At 36.6% G+C, this 15,921-nt stretch overlaps 1 protein-coding gene and 2 pseudogenes across 2 annotated transcripts; all 3 read right to left on the minus strand.

Moving 5' to 3' along the window:
- Positions 1-2,406: 2,406 nt before the first annotated feature.
- LOC110759569 ((R)-mandelonitrile beta-glucosyltransferase-like) lies at positions 2,407-4,123 on the minus strand (annotated as a pseudogene).
- Positions 4,124-4,389: 266 nt separating this feature from the next.
- Positions 4,390-6,702, minus strand: LOC110759567 ((R)-mandelonitrile beta-glucosyltransferase-like). The gene is made up of 2 exons (XM_021961647.2): positions 6,100-6,702; positions 4,390-5,584 (listed from the first exon to the last, which is right to left on the minus strand). Exons 1-2 carry the CDS (start codon positions 6,608-6,610, stop codon positions 4,647-4,649), a joined length of 1,449 nt encoding a protein of 482 aa, XP_021817339.2. The 5' UTR covers positions 6,611-6,702; the 3' UTR covers positions 4,390-4,646.
- Positions 6,703-11,375: 4,673 nt separating this feature from the next.
- On the minus strand, positions 11,376-13,188 carry LOC148298064 ((R)-mandelonitrile beta-glucosyltransferase-like; annotated as a pseudogene). The gene is made up of 2 exons (XR_015835831.1): positions 12,586-13,188; positions 11,376-12,413 (listed from the first exon to the last, which is right to left on the minus strand). The product of XR_015835831.1 is annotated as a (R)-mandelonitrile beta-glucosyltransferase-like (transcript).
- Positions 13,189-15,921: the final 2,733 nt, after the last annotated feature.

Consider the following 15,921-nt stretch of genomic DNA (forward strand, 5'->3'; position numbering starts at 1 on the left):
CGATTATTTTAAAAGCAATGGCCTTTTGACAGCAGCTTTTAAAAGCAGATACTAGGTTGCTTTTCAAAGCTGCTTTCAAAAGAAGCTAAGATGAACCTTTAATGAATTTTGTTAATTCCCAAAATACCATCATTTATTTTAAAAAATAACACCACCTCCACTTCCACATCCAACTCCACATGCACCACCACATTCACTACCTCCACAACCACCGCCACCACCGCCACCACCACATCCTCCTCCTCATCCTCCGCCACCACCACCACCTCCTCCACCTCCTCCACCACCACATCCACAACCGCCATCCCCACCACCACCACTACCACAACAACCAACTCCACATTCATCACCACCACCACCACCTCCACTCCATCACTACCACTACCACCACATGATTAGTACATAACACTTTTAACATCCTGTCTACTTTAGTCATTATTCACAGTTATAATAATTTTATATTAAAATTTACCTAACGGTTTTGACATTGCTTTGTGTACTAACAACACTTTAAAAATATTGTTTACCAAACATAGAGATGCTTTACTTTATAGCTAATTATTTTCAAAGCACAGCAGAAGAAACTTTTTTTAAAAGTGAAAGCAATCTCAAACTGGACCTACGTAACATCTTCCTTCCGCCCTTGTGGCTGGGTTGTTTTTTCAATGTTTTCATATTTCCTTCTTAATGTTTTAATTAATAATATCCTAAAATTGATTTTTTTTTTTTAAGTGAACTTTGTATTTTTTTTAGGAACTGAGGGGGTATTTTATATCAATCAAAATTTGATATGCTACCAAACTACAAAAGGGTTATCCACTAATGTTTTAGAAATTCATATTGTCAAAATTTTGTGTTTGTTAAATGATTAGATTTTTTTTTAATCATATTAATAACATTTATTATTTTTTTAATACTTATTCAAAAGAAAGTTAATACATTCAATAAGGGTAACTTTGGAAAACAAAAGCTATGCATTAATGTTTTTTTTTTAAGGGTAAAGAAAATGACACATGGCATGAGGAAAATGGATAAGGTCCAAAGAAGAAGGTTAGTGAGATGTTTGCTAGCATTCCCCAATGCTTTATAACTTTTGACAAATGTAAACGTAATTCATACCTACGGATGTTATGCTAATTGGTTGCTTCTTTAACTTTAACTTTTATCTTTCAATCAATCGATTCATTTCACATGTCCCATTTTCTCAATTCATACGGCATTATTCCAGTTATGCTTAAGATAACCCTCTTTGTATTCACATTTTCTCAAACCCTCGCAGTTTGTTGATTTTTATTTAGTTGGTTCGGATTCAATTATTCTTTAGCTTATAATGTCCATTCGAATACAGTTTATGAGAAATAAAGATCATAATTCCGATTTGATCTCTCTATTTGCTTTGTCTTCGAACTGCACAACTGAAATATTTATATTGAAGTATTTATCAATCAAGGCATATAAAAGAATCAATCCAAGTCAGTCTCCCATTCGAAACATAATGGCTTGATTAGAGCACCTCCACCTCAAAGGGCAAGGGCAAGGCAAAGGTAAGGTAAGGCAAGGTTTGTCGCTATTCACGTGAACAGCGATAGCCTTACCTTTTTTGTTTTCACCCCAAAGGGCAAGGGCAATTACTATTCACTTTAATTTATTTTCTATTAAACCATTAATTTGGAATTTTCGGATAAAATTTTCGGTTGTCACGTGTCACTATTTATTATAAAATTCACATCTCACTCATCATACAATTGAAATACCTACTCACTCATCATACAATTGAAATACTCCCAATCCTCATAGTCCAATGCAATCGAATACAAGGACGACTCAATCATTGGCGGAGGCGATTCCACCGGATCATGACATGGGGGAGTATTTTCCTTAAAAGAACATAATAGTGTCATTATTTCCGACACGGAATACACCACTGGAACCGACTACGGGCATTGTTCACTTGAGGAGCCATGTGTAATGATTTTCCTCTAATTTGAAAGAGTTGAAATAGCTCAGCTCTATAGAGAAAAGAACACCGTTGCATTAGTCTTGCCAAATAGAGCTCCTCCTTTGATGAGGGTAAAAAGAAGATAATCTTGGAATATTAACCTAAGAGTGCACAGTATGGAAGTCCAATGCAGGAATTTAGACAGAGTAGTGTAAGTTAGAAATAACATGGTTGTCAAGCTCTTTAGGTATGTTAGGTGTTGTAACAAAGGGAGCTTTTATCACACATAACCCATCGATTATTTCCCGATCAACAACGCGGCCATGAAACTTTGGTATCGTGCATCAATGTGGAAACCGATGCCACTTACGTTTGCCTTGGACTTCATTTTACATTGGACCGATGTTAAGTAAATGCATACCTGAAAAATGAATTCGTGATATAAGCATTATTAAGCTTAATAGGTAAACTTCTTGGACAAATACAAAGTAAAAACAAGATAGATTTTGAATCATTTCTAAATTTCTAATTCCTCGGAGATAGTAGCATCTGGTTAACCAATTTGTCCAAACCCACAAAAGATAACCCATTTGGACCAGTGGTGGCCTCCTTTGCCAACTTCTTCCATTCCAAGGCTTTCTTCCTCATCTCTTTGCCCTCCTCTCCCTCCATTAACTTTCTCACAAGCCCCTCTACATAATTTCTTTTTACATCACTCTCTATCTCCATGCCTAGGCGCCACTCTTTGCAACAGAACCTACAATTGGTTTGTTGCTCTGCGAAGAAGGGCCAACAGATCATGGGCACTCCAGCACACACACTTTCAATAGTGGAGTTCCAACCACTGTGAGTCAAGAACCCTCCTACAGCTGGGTGGCTCAAAACTTGTAAATGAGGGCACCAACTTGCCAATAGACCCCTTTCTTTGGTCTCTTGCATAAACTCTGGTGGAACCACAGCTGCTTCCCCACCAACAAGGTCAGGCCTGATCACCCAAAAAAAGGTCTGGTTGCTGTTTGCAAGTCCCCAAGCAAACTCAATCAGCTGCTCAGCTGTCATGACTGTGATGCTTCCAAAGTTGACATAAACCACAGAGTTAGGTTCTTTAGAGTCAAGCCATTCAAGACACTCTGGTTCTTCTGTCCATAGGTTTGATCCAATGGACTTCAACTCGTTATCTGCTGGGATCTGATTAAGCTGTAGATGTAGTGTAGGGGTCCAACGGAATAAACAGGTGGTAGCAAAGTCGATAGTCCATCTAAAACTTCATGCTCTAACGCATCAAACGTGTTCAGAATTATGGCAGAAGCTCTTTTAGCTCGTGCCATCTCAACCAAAAGAAAATCCAGCATGAAGTCATTTGGGTCTGTGGTTCTGATGAAGCTTGGGATGTCCCTCAATCGGATACCTCTCATGCCTGGTATCCAATCTATCTCAGTATCCAAATACCCATTTGTCATATAGCTAGCATATGCAAATCAAATTAAGTAATATATACTATATAGTACCAGTGAGTTAACATTCTAGTTAAATATGTAACATTTTTAGTACAAAGTCGGTGTTCCCAAATTACCATTCAGGAATTTGAAGTCAGTGTATGTACCTTTAAGAGGTACTAAGCCCTTTTCGATGAGAAGGCGATACTGAGGCTAGCACACCAAGCCACAAGCACTTGGTGTCTCGAAAATAACTTCCGGAATGCCCAATTCTTGGGCTGCATCAAGAGTGAAGGTCATGCCACCATCAGAAACTATACAAGTAACTGGAGGGGAATCGGGCAAAGAATTGAGTTTTGACAAAAGGTCTCTGAAGGGTGCTAAGCAATTTTTCCTAGTGGAAAAGCATAGAGCGGTTACGTCTTGGGTGGCATTGGCATCTGTTGGAGGGAGGCCATCAGGAATGGTTTCGAACCTAAAGGATGGGAGGCCATCAAGAGAGTTGGGACCTCGGGATTTAAGAAGGCGTCTGTGGTTGAATTCGGTGTTCACAAAGGTTATGTGAAAGCCCTTGTAGTGGAGGAGTTTGGTTAATTGCAGCATTGGAGTTCTGTGACCTTGAGCTGGGTATGGTATGCAAACTGCATGTGACTTCTCTGTCAAACCAATAGAACCCATTCTCGCAAAAAAAATTGGAGAAAGCTAACGAAAATGGGATATGGTTGTGGAGAAGAGAAGGCTTTTGCAGTATCAGTTTTGTAGGAAAGAAAGAAAATGGATCAATCACTAAATAAACTTTCAAGTCCAACAAGGCACAGTCCATGACAAAGTTGATTTGTCCTTACAATTCAAGTTGACTCTGTAATGTGTCATAATCTTTGGAACGGCAGTCAATAATAGATTCGATTTTGTATTATTTCCCATACTCTGTCTGGCGTGCAATAATTTATGTTTGTTTATTTGATTTGAAAATTCTGTGTTCTATATTAAACAGTTTTGAGTTTGTTTGCATTATCTATGTAATATACATTTATATCTATTTTATTAAAAATACTCATCTGATAAATAATTCACGATGTACAATCATTACAACAAAATACACTCTTCAAATTTGATTTATCCACGTCTACAAAACATAAAACACCGATCACTGAGTCGCACCGAATTGTTTCTCCTAAGAATGCATGATATGTTGCACAAATAGTTGTGTCCATGTTTGGGTTTAACTAGGCCAAATACAAAGTAGCAACTAGGTAGAATTTTGATCAATTCTACTTTCTTGGAGATAGAAGCGCCTGGTTAATCATTTTGTCCAAAGCCACAAATGATGAGCCATTAGGGCTGGTGGCCTCCTTTGCCAACTTCTTCCATTCCAGAGCTTTCTTCCTCATATCTTTGCCCTCCTCTCCCTCCATTAACTTTCTCACAAGCCCCTCTACGTAGTTTCTTTTAACATCACTCTCAATCTCCATGCCAATGCCCCACTCTTTCTCACTGTACCTACAATTGGTTTGTTGCTCTGCGAAGAAGGGCCAACAGATCATGGGCACCCCAGCGCACACACTTTCAATAGTGGAGTTCCAACCACTGTGAGTCAAGAACCCTCCTACAGCCGGATGGCTCAGGACTTGTTCTTGAGGGCACCAATGTGCCAATAGGCTCCTTTCTTTGGTCTCTTCCACAAACTCTGGTGGAACCACAGCTGAATCCCCACCAACAAGATCAGGCCTAATCACCCAAAAAAAGGTATGATTGCTGTTTGCAAGTCCCCAAGCAAACTCAATTAGCTGCTCTGCTGTCATCACTGTGATGCTTCCGAAGTTGACATAAACCACAGAGTTAGGTTCTTTAGAGTCAAGCCATTCTAGACACTCTGGTTCCTCTGTCCATAGGTTTGATCTTATGTCCTTCAACTCGCTATCTGACGGGATCTGGTTAATCTGTAGATGTAGGGGTCCAATGGAGTAAATAGGCGGTAGCAAAGTTGAAAGTGCATCTAAAGCTTCATGTTCCAAGTCATGGAAGGTGTTCAAGATGACAGCAGAAGCTTTTCGAGTTCGCTCAGTTTCATGCACCAGAAAATCCAGCATGAGATCATCTGGGTCTGTGGTTCTAATGAAGCTGGGGATGTCCTTTAGTCGGATGCCTCTCATGCCTGGTATCCAATCTATATGCGTCTCCAAATAGCCGTTTGTCAAATAACTGGCATCTGTGAATCAAACAAAGAAATATTGCGTTATTATTCTATTAAGCAACATGGTTAGGTTAAGATATTCATATACAGAGTTGTTCTCTACTACGGACGTCCGTATTTTTTCTAACGTCCGGACTACTTGACGTCCGTATTTTTTCTAACGTCCGGACTACTTTTTTTTTTTTGCCTTCTTTGTGCTAATAAATCAACCCAAACACTTTTATCACTTTTCTTGGTAAAGGTAGAACAGAAACCATGCTCTGCCAATACTTAAAAGTCAAACATCACCTCTAGATTGGGCTTTTCCTTTATTGGTGGACTGTAGTTATGTGTGCTTTAGTGCCTTTTTTTTAATGATAAAGAAGAGAGATGCAGAAAACAAAATGGAAATGGTTTCCTTTCCATTGAATGAAGGAATTCATTCCGATCATGTGAAAAAACAAAACCATTCCGGACGTCCGCACTAGAAAAATAAAATATAAATCAGTCAAGATATGTTTATGAAAAAGTCAGAGCAGTGAGATTAATACCTTTGAGAGGAGTGAGACCCTTTTCAATGAGGCGGTGGTAGTGTACATAGGCCAAGAAGCCGCAAGCACTTGTTGTCCAGAAAAGCACTTCTGGGATGCCGAGTTCGTGGGCTGCATCAAGAGTGAAGCTCATGACACCATCAGAAACTATACAACTTACAGGAGGGCAACCAGTTGAAGAGTTCAGCTTAGACAAAAGATCTCTGAAGTAAGGCAAGCTGTGTTTCCTAGTGGATTCACATAAGGATGGTATGTCTTGGGTGGCATTGGCATCAGTCGGTGGCAGGCCGTCGGGAATGGTCTCGAATCGAAAGGAGGGAAGGCCATTGAGAGAGTTGGGACCTCTGGATTTAAGGAGGCGTTTGTGGTTGAACTCTGTGTTCACAAAGGTTATATGAAAACCTTTGTAGTGGAGGAGTTTTGCTAGTTTCAGCATTGGGTTAATGTGGCCTTGAGCTGGGAATGGTATGCAAACTGCATGTGGCTTCTCTATCAAACCATTTGAACCCATTCTTTCTTCTCTCTAAAACAAAACACAAGTTTAACCAAAAGCTGCGGAAGATGGTGGAATATGCAGTTGGGGAAGAGAAGTGTTTTACCGTACCAGATTTATAGGATCAAATTCCACGAGCTCATAAAACTTTTTTTCTTTTTTTAATGTCAAATAAATGCGACGAAGGAAGCACGGTACATGGCAGTTCATACAAAAATTTCAAGCCTATCAAAATGTCAACGATGGCTGTGGAGGATGACAATTTGTTCATGCAAATCCATGTTCAAACCCACACAGGGTCATGGGGTGCAAAGCAAGTTTGTCTCCATATTGAGATATAGTATAATATAATGTGCAATAATCGACGGGCAGCTGGCGTGATTGTATAAAGATTTAGTATTCTTTCCCAATACAGATGTAGTCTGGCAGTGCATTGATTCATTTTGTTCGTTTGTTGATTTTGATTTGATCTTCTAGATTTTATAAGAAGATTGGATCACTGTCCACCCACACAGGAGGCGGCCACCGCGATTGCACGTTTTGGTTCCTTTTTTTAAATACTTTTTAATAACAGAAAGAAGAAAAAAATAACAGAAAGAAGTCGAACTTAAGCCCTCACATACACGGACAAATGTACAAGCCCCTTATATATAATAGAAATATTATTAAGAAAAACTCTCTGTCAAATCAAGTTATGTTGAACTTGAAAGATCGGGCAAGATGGTACAACTAGAAAATTCCATCTGTCAACCCAGAACATGAAAATTTCTAATTTGCCCATCATTTGGAAGGTATTACTAATTCAAAGTCCACAATCATACTTTGGGAGTAAATAGCCTCTTACTAAAATACAAATTGATTCATGTCTGACCAATTCTCAGTATATTAATAATAATAATATTATTATATATATATATATATATATAAGGAACGACAAGAGTGCACATCCATATGCGATCGTCCAACTCTTGCCTTTGAAGCCTTCTTTCGAGGATCATCATTTAAAAGACCAGTTAAAGTGTAATTTTTTTATTGGGAGACTCACTATTATACTTAATATATGAGTCCAAATTATAAAAAAATAATATATGAAATGGACTTTAGAAACACACCCAAAATCCATTTACAACATAACAAAAAGGTTTTTAACTTCTTTTAAATTACAAAACTGACATTGATTTCTTAAAACAAACTCAAGCCCAAAACTCATTAAAAAAAACCCAAAACACTCAATAGGGCATCAAAGTAATTTAATAATCAAAATTAAATTCAATATGACTAGCTATCATTTTTTGGGTTTTTTTTTTGTTTATTTATAGAAATTAAATGATGTAGGGTTTATTTATAGTTTTAGTGCTAAGAACGAATATATGACTAAGTATCTCTTTTTTATTTGTTGCAAGTGTGAATTATTTAACCACTTGATTTCTACCCATAATCATTCTAGTTTTACTGAACGCGTTGTTCTTTTCAATTTATTTTATAATGATTAGATGATGAACAGTAAAACACGCAATATGATAAATTGATACTTGGTCAACATATATGTGAAGTGAAAGTGAACATTCTTGTCAGATGACAATTCTTATTTTGAACTTTCCAGATGTCAAAATAATTTGTCCAGGTAAAAGCAGGCTTGTTCAACAAGAAACAGAGAGATAGGAAGGGAAAGAGGGGGAGAGGTTGGTTAATGAACGTGTATCCCTAATATTTTTTTTCTCAGATTAGGATAATAAAAATATTGTTTGAGTAAAACATGGCGTACTTAAATTAATTCAATGATCTCTATTAAAGAGGTCATCACATGCCCACGTTTTTACTTCTTTAGGTGAGCTGATATCTTCCTATAGTTTTCTTTTTTGGAGCTTATCATGAAAGGGAACCTGCCCTTTCACCAAATCATAATCTATTTCCCCACCCTTTGACTTAAATCACTAGCACGTAAGGGTGGTATATAAAATTCATACATATAATCAAGTCCAAAAAGAAAAAAATCAATTTTTATATAAAAATATTATTATATACAAATTTCAACGTTACCAATGTAATATATAGATTTGTGTATGAAAAATGTAATATATAGACACTGCTTGGCTCTTTACATATAAGGAGCTATTCCTCCTTATAGACAATGATATTCTAACGCATATACAAAAGTAGTTCATTTAAATCATAAAAGGAAAAGTTTATACACGTATGTCAAATTGTATAATTTGCTTGCAAAAAAGTAGTCAAGTATTTTCTATAACTTATATGGAGCAATTCCTCATTCATTGACAGTATGACAAATACACAACAAACAAAAAATTTGATTTATACAAACATGTCAGATTTTAATTCCTCTAAAAAAAAACCTAGCCAAATATTGTTCGTAACATATCATTTCTTTAATATCTCTAAAGAGTGTTACAACCGTGACATGAAAGTTGTTTACAAATTTTGTTTCTTTGAGGTCAGCCCCAATGCAAGCATTCCAATTATTTAGTGGTATATTTTTACTCACCACTTTAATTAAAGTGGTAAGCAAAAATGTTCCCACTATTTAAATGAGGACAAAATCGTGACCCCTTAATATAACACTTCTTTTCTGCCAAGGGTCAATTTAACACTTCAAAGCGCGTTGTACAAAACCTGCTAGTTGTTCCTCCTCCTCCCACACGCACCACATTGACCTAATACAAAGCAAAGTTGATTACAACTTGTTATATTTTAACCAGTTATTGATTGTCTTTGTAACTAATAATAATAATAATAATAATAGGGCACGCCAATGCTGAGATATGGGTGCGATGTGTAGGGAAAAGCTGCCTGTCTGAATCAAGTTTTCCCTGACGTCTGGACTTTCGTTCACACAGCATGATTGGTGGAGGATAATATATTTTTATTGATTGCCATTTTGTATATCCAAAAGTAGTAAAATCGAGAAAAGTGAAAGTGCAAATCACATAACTTTGAGAATATTCTTGTTTTTGTGTTTGCATAAGTTCACACCAATCATATACCTGATGATATATTTTCACATCAAGTTGGCTCATGTAGAAGGTGAACTTCTTTGACATAAGAATAGATTCAACAGTAAGTCTCAAATAAAAAACGTGGGGGAAAAAAAATTAGATCCAAGAGTTTAAAAAAATGGTCTTTAGGGCATACATTCAATGCCTACTAAAGAATATTCCTCGCGTTATAATTTTAGAAAATATTTATGCTCACTACTTTAACTCAAGGTATATTCTCATCACTATTTTTAACGTAATAGGAGCGAGCAAAAATACTCCTTATAGTTTTATAGTTCATTTGTCAATTATTGTATGGTTCTATTTTATAAGTATAGGCATTTGATTGTCGTTTAATATGGGGAAAATTTTACATATGGCATTTAATTGGAGGTGGGCTTTTTCTGGCAAGTTTTTTTAAAACTTTTCTTTCCACGATTTTGGACTCTTTACTTTTTCGGATTGTTTGATTATCACGTATCTTTTTCCACACATAGAAAGATTCTCAGGTCATTTTCCACAGAGAGAGAGAGAGAGAGAGAGAGAGAGAGAGAGAGAGAGAGAGAGAGAGAGAGAGAGAGAGAGGTTGTGGCTAGGAGGCATGGAAGGAGGGCGAGGGAACTGCGATGGGAAAATTTTACATATGGCATTACTTCTTATGGAAAGTTTTCTTTTTTAACTTTTCTTTAAACGTTTTTGGACTCTTACATTTTAGGATTGTTTGATTATCAGGTATCTTTTTCCACACATAAAAAATTCTCAAGTCATTTTCCAGAGAGAGAGAGAGAGATGTTGTGGCTAGGAGGCATGGAAGGAGGGGGAGGGAACTGCAATGGGTGGATCGGGTACAGAGGGTGGTTGAAGATGTCAAAGGGTGAGGAAGACGGTGGATAGAGCTTCTTAGAAATAGGTCCATTTTTATCAGGATGTAATGGATGTCAGGGCCAGTTCTGAGATTTTGAGGGCCCTGTGCGAAACATAAAATGGTGCCTTCACATAATCTAATATGAAAATACTAAAAAAAAAATTCCATTACTTAATTTCATAAATCAATTATTTTATAACTAAAATTCATCATCAATTAGCATGTAATAACAATCACAAATCACATTCATAAATTTTTTTAATGTTTTCATTTGATAAAGTTAGATATTAGTATGTTCAACTAAAAAAAAAAAGAGTTCAAAGAAGAAGGCATGATTTTGTTTTTTGTTTTTTGTTTTTTTTGTTTTGAGTGGAAGAAAGTACTTTTTTTTAAGGAGAAAGCGTATGGGTCAATGTGCGTTAGAAACCAACTCCACCAAATGCACTTAATTATGTGTCAATATGCTGCATGCTGAAGTATATATATACAATTTGTATAATATTAACATATATAATATAAAGTAAAAAAATTCATGGGCCCTATGCAATGGCGCCACTTGCACCATGCCAGGGCCGCCCTTGATAGATGTAGTCAATAAGCTCTCCCTTTTCAATTAAAGTCCAGCAACTTATATGTTTCGCCAAGTAAGCAATTAATATGCCATAATTTTTAATTAATATACTGTATATAACACTATCAAAAAAAGACAAGTCTATGAACTCCCTAAAATGAATATGTCAATAAATTTGTCGTTTTTGTTTTCTGTGCACGAGGTCTTCTTCAGTTTGCAAGAATATATAGTTATTCTGTCATCCTGACATTATTATCGTGCGAACGTCATTGTAAACAGGGAGAAAATAATGGAGGGATAGTAGAAAATACGTGGCATTTGTACAGTAATAACATCTGGACGTCCGCATAAGAGAATTATATATATATATATTATATACCTGCCAATATTTCATGGACATATAAGGACCTGGTTAATTTTTATCAACTAGGTAGAATTTTTATCAATTCCAATATTTCATGGACATATAAGGACCTGGTTAATTAACCATTTTGTCCAAACCCACAAAAGATGAGCCATTAGGACTGGTGGCCTCCTTTGCCAACTTCTTCCATTCCAGGGCTTTCTTCCTCATCTCTTTGCCCTCGTCTCCCTCCATTAATTTTCTCACAAGCCCCTCTACGTACTTTCTTTTAACATCACTCTCTATCTCCATGCCAATGCCCCACTCTTTCTCACTGTACCTACAATTGGTCTGTTGCTCTGCGAAGAAGGGCCAGCAGATCATGGGCACTCCAGCACACACACTTTCAATAGTAGAGTTCCAACCGCTGTGAGTCAAGAAACCTCCTACAGCCGGATGGCTCAGGACTTGTTCTTGAGGGCACCAATTTGCCAACAAGCTCCTTTCTTTGGTCTCTTCCACAAAATCTGGTGGAACCACAGCTGAATCCCCACCAACAAGGTCAGGCCTAATCACCCAAACGAAGGTCTGGTTGCTGTTTGCAAGTCCCCAAGCAAACTCAATTAGCTGCTCAGCTGTCATGACTGTGATGCTTCCAAAGTTGACATAAACCACAGAGTTAGGTTCTTTAAGTCAAGCCATTCTAGACACTCTGGTTCCTCTGTCCATAGGTTTGATCTTATCTCCTTCAACTCGCTGTCTGCCGGGATCTGATTAGTCTGTAGATGTAGGGGTCCAATGGAGTAAATAGGTGGTAGCAAAGTCGAAAGTGCATCTAAAACCTCATGTTTCAAGTCATGGAAGGTGTTCAAGATGACAGCAGAAGCTTTTTCGAGTTCGCTCTGTTTCATGCACCACAAAATCCAGCATGATATCATCTGGGTCTGTGGTTCTAATGAAGCTGGGGATGTCCTTTAGTCGGATGCCTCTCATGCCTGGTATCCAATCTATCTCAGTCTCCAAATATCCGTTTGTCAAATAACTGGCATCTGCAAATCAAATTAAGAAATAATGCGTTAAAAATAATGTCAGGTAGCGTGGTTTAGGACAAGATGTTCATCTACAAACCTTAAAAAAAATAGATGTTGATCTGTAAATATATGTTCATTGGAAAGTCAATCATTCCAAATGACCAAACTAGAAGTAAGTTGAGAATAATACCTTTGAGAGGAGTTAGACCCTTTTTCAATGAGGCGGTGGTACTGTACATAGGCCAAGAAGCCACAAGCACTGGTTGTCCAGAAAAGCACTTCTGGAAGGCCAAGTTCTTGGGCTGCATCAAGAGTGAAGCCCATGGCACCGTCAGAAACTACGCAACTTACAGGAGGGCAATCGGGGGAAGAGTTAAGCTTGGACAAAATGTCTCTGAAGTAAGGCAAGCTGTGTTTCCTAGAGGAATAAGGATGGTATGTCTTGGGTGGCATTGGCATCAGTTGGAGGCAGGCCGTTGGCGATGGTCTCGAATCGAAAGGATGGAAAGCCATCAAGAGAGTTGGGACCTCGGGATTTAAGGAGGCGTTTGTGGTTGAACTCTGTATTCACAAAGGTTATATGAAAACCTTTGTAGTGGAGGAGTTTGGCTAGTTTCAGCATTGGGTTAATGTGGCCTTGAGCTGGGAATGGTATGCAAACTGCATGTAGCTTCTCTATCAAACCATTTGAACTCATTCTGTCTGTTTTCTTTTTTCCCTCTCAAATCACGCACAAATTGAACCAGAAGCTAAGAAAGATGGGATATAGAGGTGAGAAGAGAAGCCTCTTACAGTAACAGTTTTATAGGAACCCTTTTTTTTTTAAAGTCAAATAATGCGACAGATGAAGAACCAGTTCACACAAAAATTTCAAGCCTATCAAAATATCTATGATGCCTATGCAGGATAATTGACCATTTGCTCATACAATCGATGGTCTAACCAAAACTGTCATGAGGTGCAAAGCAAGTTTGTCTCCATAAAGTGTGTCATAATCAAGGTCTAAAATATCGATGGTATCAGAAATATCGATGACATCAGAAATATCGGTAGTCCAAAAACACGGAAATTTCGATGGAAATATCGAGATATTATCGATATCGATAAAAATTGAATAAAAACTTGGAAATTTTTATTGAAACTTTGGAGGATGTTTATTCAGTCAATTATCAATTAGTTTATCACAACAAATTGGAAGGAAATGCATTACATGATGGGTTAACTGATTTAAGTTGATTATATAGCGAGCTAACAAACACTTTGAGTGTAGAAAATATGTAGTAATTAATGAAAGAAAATTAAACACATCATAATCATTTATATATAATGATTTATTACAATATTTTACACTTTATACATTGCATGGTAAGATACATGAGTGACTTAATACCACACAGAGTTCTTATGAGGTTCAAATTTTTCACAATCTTCATCATCTCTATGTGTAGAGTAAGTGTATTATGAAGAGTAGTCATCAAATGATAAACCCCCAAAATAGTTTTGCATGTAATTGTTCAAAACAAAACAATATAATTATACATATTTTAGCATATTATCATAAAAACATAAGCAACATGGTGTTTAAGGCGTTGGAGGAGTGAAATGGCAAGGGTTTGAATCCCCTTTGTGTGTGTGCTTTGTTTTTTTGTTTTTGTTTTTGTTTTTTTCCATTACATCGATATTTTCGATATTATAGCGATATTTTGACAAAATATTACCTATTATCGACATCGATATCTTCCGATATTACTTATATTTATACAATATGTGTATGAATACGTTCCAAAATATCCGTTTTAGACTATGGTCATAATCGAGGGGGCGGCTGGCGAGACTATATACCATTTTGTATTCTTTGAATTTCCAATATTTTTTGTTCTTTTGTTTGTTTTTTTTTTCTTTTTTCTTTTGTTCTTATGTATGGTTTTTTTTTTTGTATTCTATAATGAGATTGGATCACTCTCCACCAACTGGAGGCGGCGATTGCCCGTTCTTGTTCCTATATATATTTTATAGTTTTTTAAATGGAATATAAAATATTATTGAGAAAACTTATCTGTCAAACCCTTGTTAAAATTTTTAATATTGGCCTTATGATCGTTGAAATCATTTTCATCTTGAGCTATCCATATTTCACACTAATTGTTCACCCCAATTAGGAGAGATGAGGGACCAGGCACACTAGGCCTTGAAGTGGTCCAATTTGTATTTTTTGATAGGCGTGCTGTTGTTGGAACTTTTGGCTAAGCCCAACAGAAAGAGATTGATTAGTCTGTGATGCATTTTTAGTGATTTGCGCTTCTAGTCAAGCCATTTGCCCTAAACCAACGTCCAAATGCAAAATAAAGTCCACCCTATTAGACAGGCAAAGTACCTGCCTTGCCTAATGTTTAGGTAATGCCATCTTCATAATTGAAGCGAACAGATTGAACAAGTAGGGCATAAGTGGTAATGGCAGAGAGGGACAGCTCTCTTTCATGGCAAAAAAACCTTACATGGAGCGAGTATACTGAACTATTTTGGTGTCAGGGGAAAGATGCAAACATGCTGATGAATGCTATCTATATCAAGTCCATTCTGAATCATACTGATATTCGTTGCACATGATGAGGTGACTAAAAATACCATTGTGGAATTTTAGCCACCTCATCTTATGACACCGATTACATCAGTAATAATGTTGTTTTCTTGTGGTGGAACCAAAAAAAAAAATCTCTTAAAAAAATTAATGCAATCTGAATTGAGAACACATTTAATTAGCTAAATCTATATGTAATGTATCATTGTTTACTTTAATTTCCATTCTTGTGGTTCTTGGTTTACGTTAGCATGGGCAATTGGGCATTTGAAGAACAAGCATTGAGATTAATGACATTTGTCAGTAAAAAAATCTTCCCTTTACATAAATGTCATATTGCGACTACTCCGAATCTGGAAACAAACCAGTAATACAAAAAGCCAGAGGCAGATTAAACCCTAATGTTTCAACTATTTGAATTCTCTCATCTGTAACAAAAGAAAGAAAGAAAAAAAATCCTCCATTTCTCATGGCTTCTAGCACTAAGACTGCTTCCTTTTACATTTTTATACCAACCAAAGCTGAAGAATAGGAGGCAAATAGGGCCAACAATTGTGAAGAACAAGTAAAAAATGTTGAGGTGGAAAACAGAGGGTTTTTACCAAAGTAGAAGACTACTTCCTTTTAGACTTATTTACCAACCAAAGCTGAAGAAGAGTTTTGATCCGTGGAGATTCATTCTTTTGAAGGTGAACGTGAAGAAATAAATTGGTATTGGTTTAGTGAAATTTATTATCAAAATATAATTTCAAATATATTTGTTTTCAGATGTTAAATTATTTATTGGGAGCTTCACTAATATACCCAAAATAGGGGCTGAACTTATAAATAAATAAATAAATAAACCCCATATAGAATGCACTTTAGAAACACACCCAAAACTCATTTACTACATAAGGAATTGGTGTTTAAGTTCCTATGAATTACGTGATTGCCATTAATCAACTT

The sequence above is a fragment of the Prunus avium genome, chromosome 1 (genome assembly GCF_965620075.1).
Source record: "Prunus avium chromosome 1, drPruAviu1.hap1.1, whole genome shotgun sequence".
In the NCBI taxonomy this organism is placed as follows: domain Eukaryota; kingdom Viridiplantae; phylum Streptophyta; class Magnoliopsida; order Rosales; family Rosaceae; genus Prunus; species Prunus avium.

Coding starts and splice junctions, on each gene's coding strand:
- LOC110759567 (XM_021961647.2), bottom strand. CDS start 6,610: ATGGGTTCAAATGGTTTGATAGAGAAGCCACATGCAGTTTGCATACCA. Junction 5,585..6,099: donor GGGTCTCACTCCTCTCAAAG/GTATTAATCTCA, acceptor TTTGATTCACAG/ATGCCAGTTATTTGACAAAC.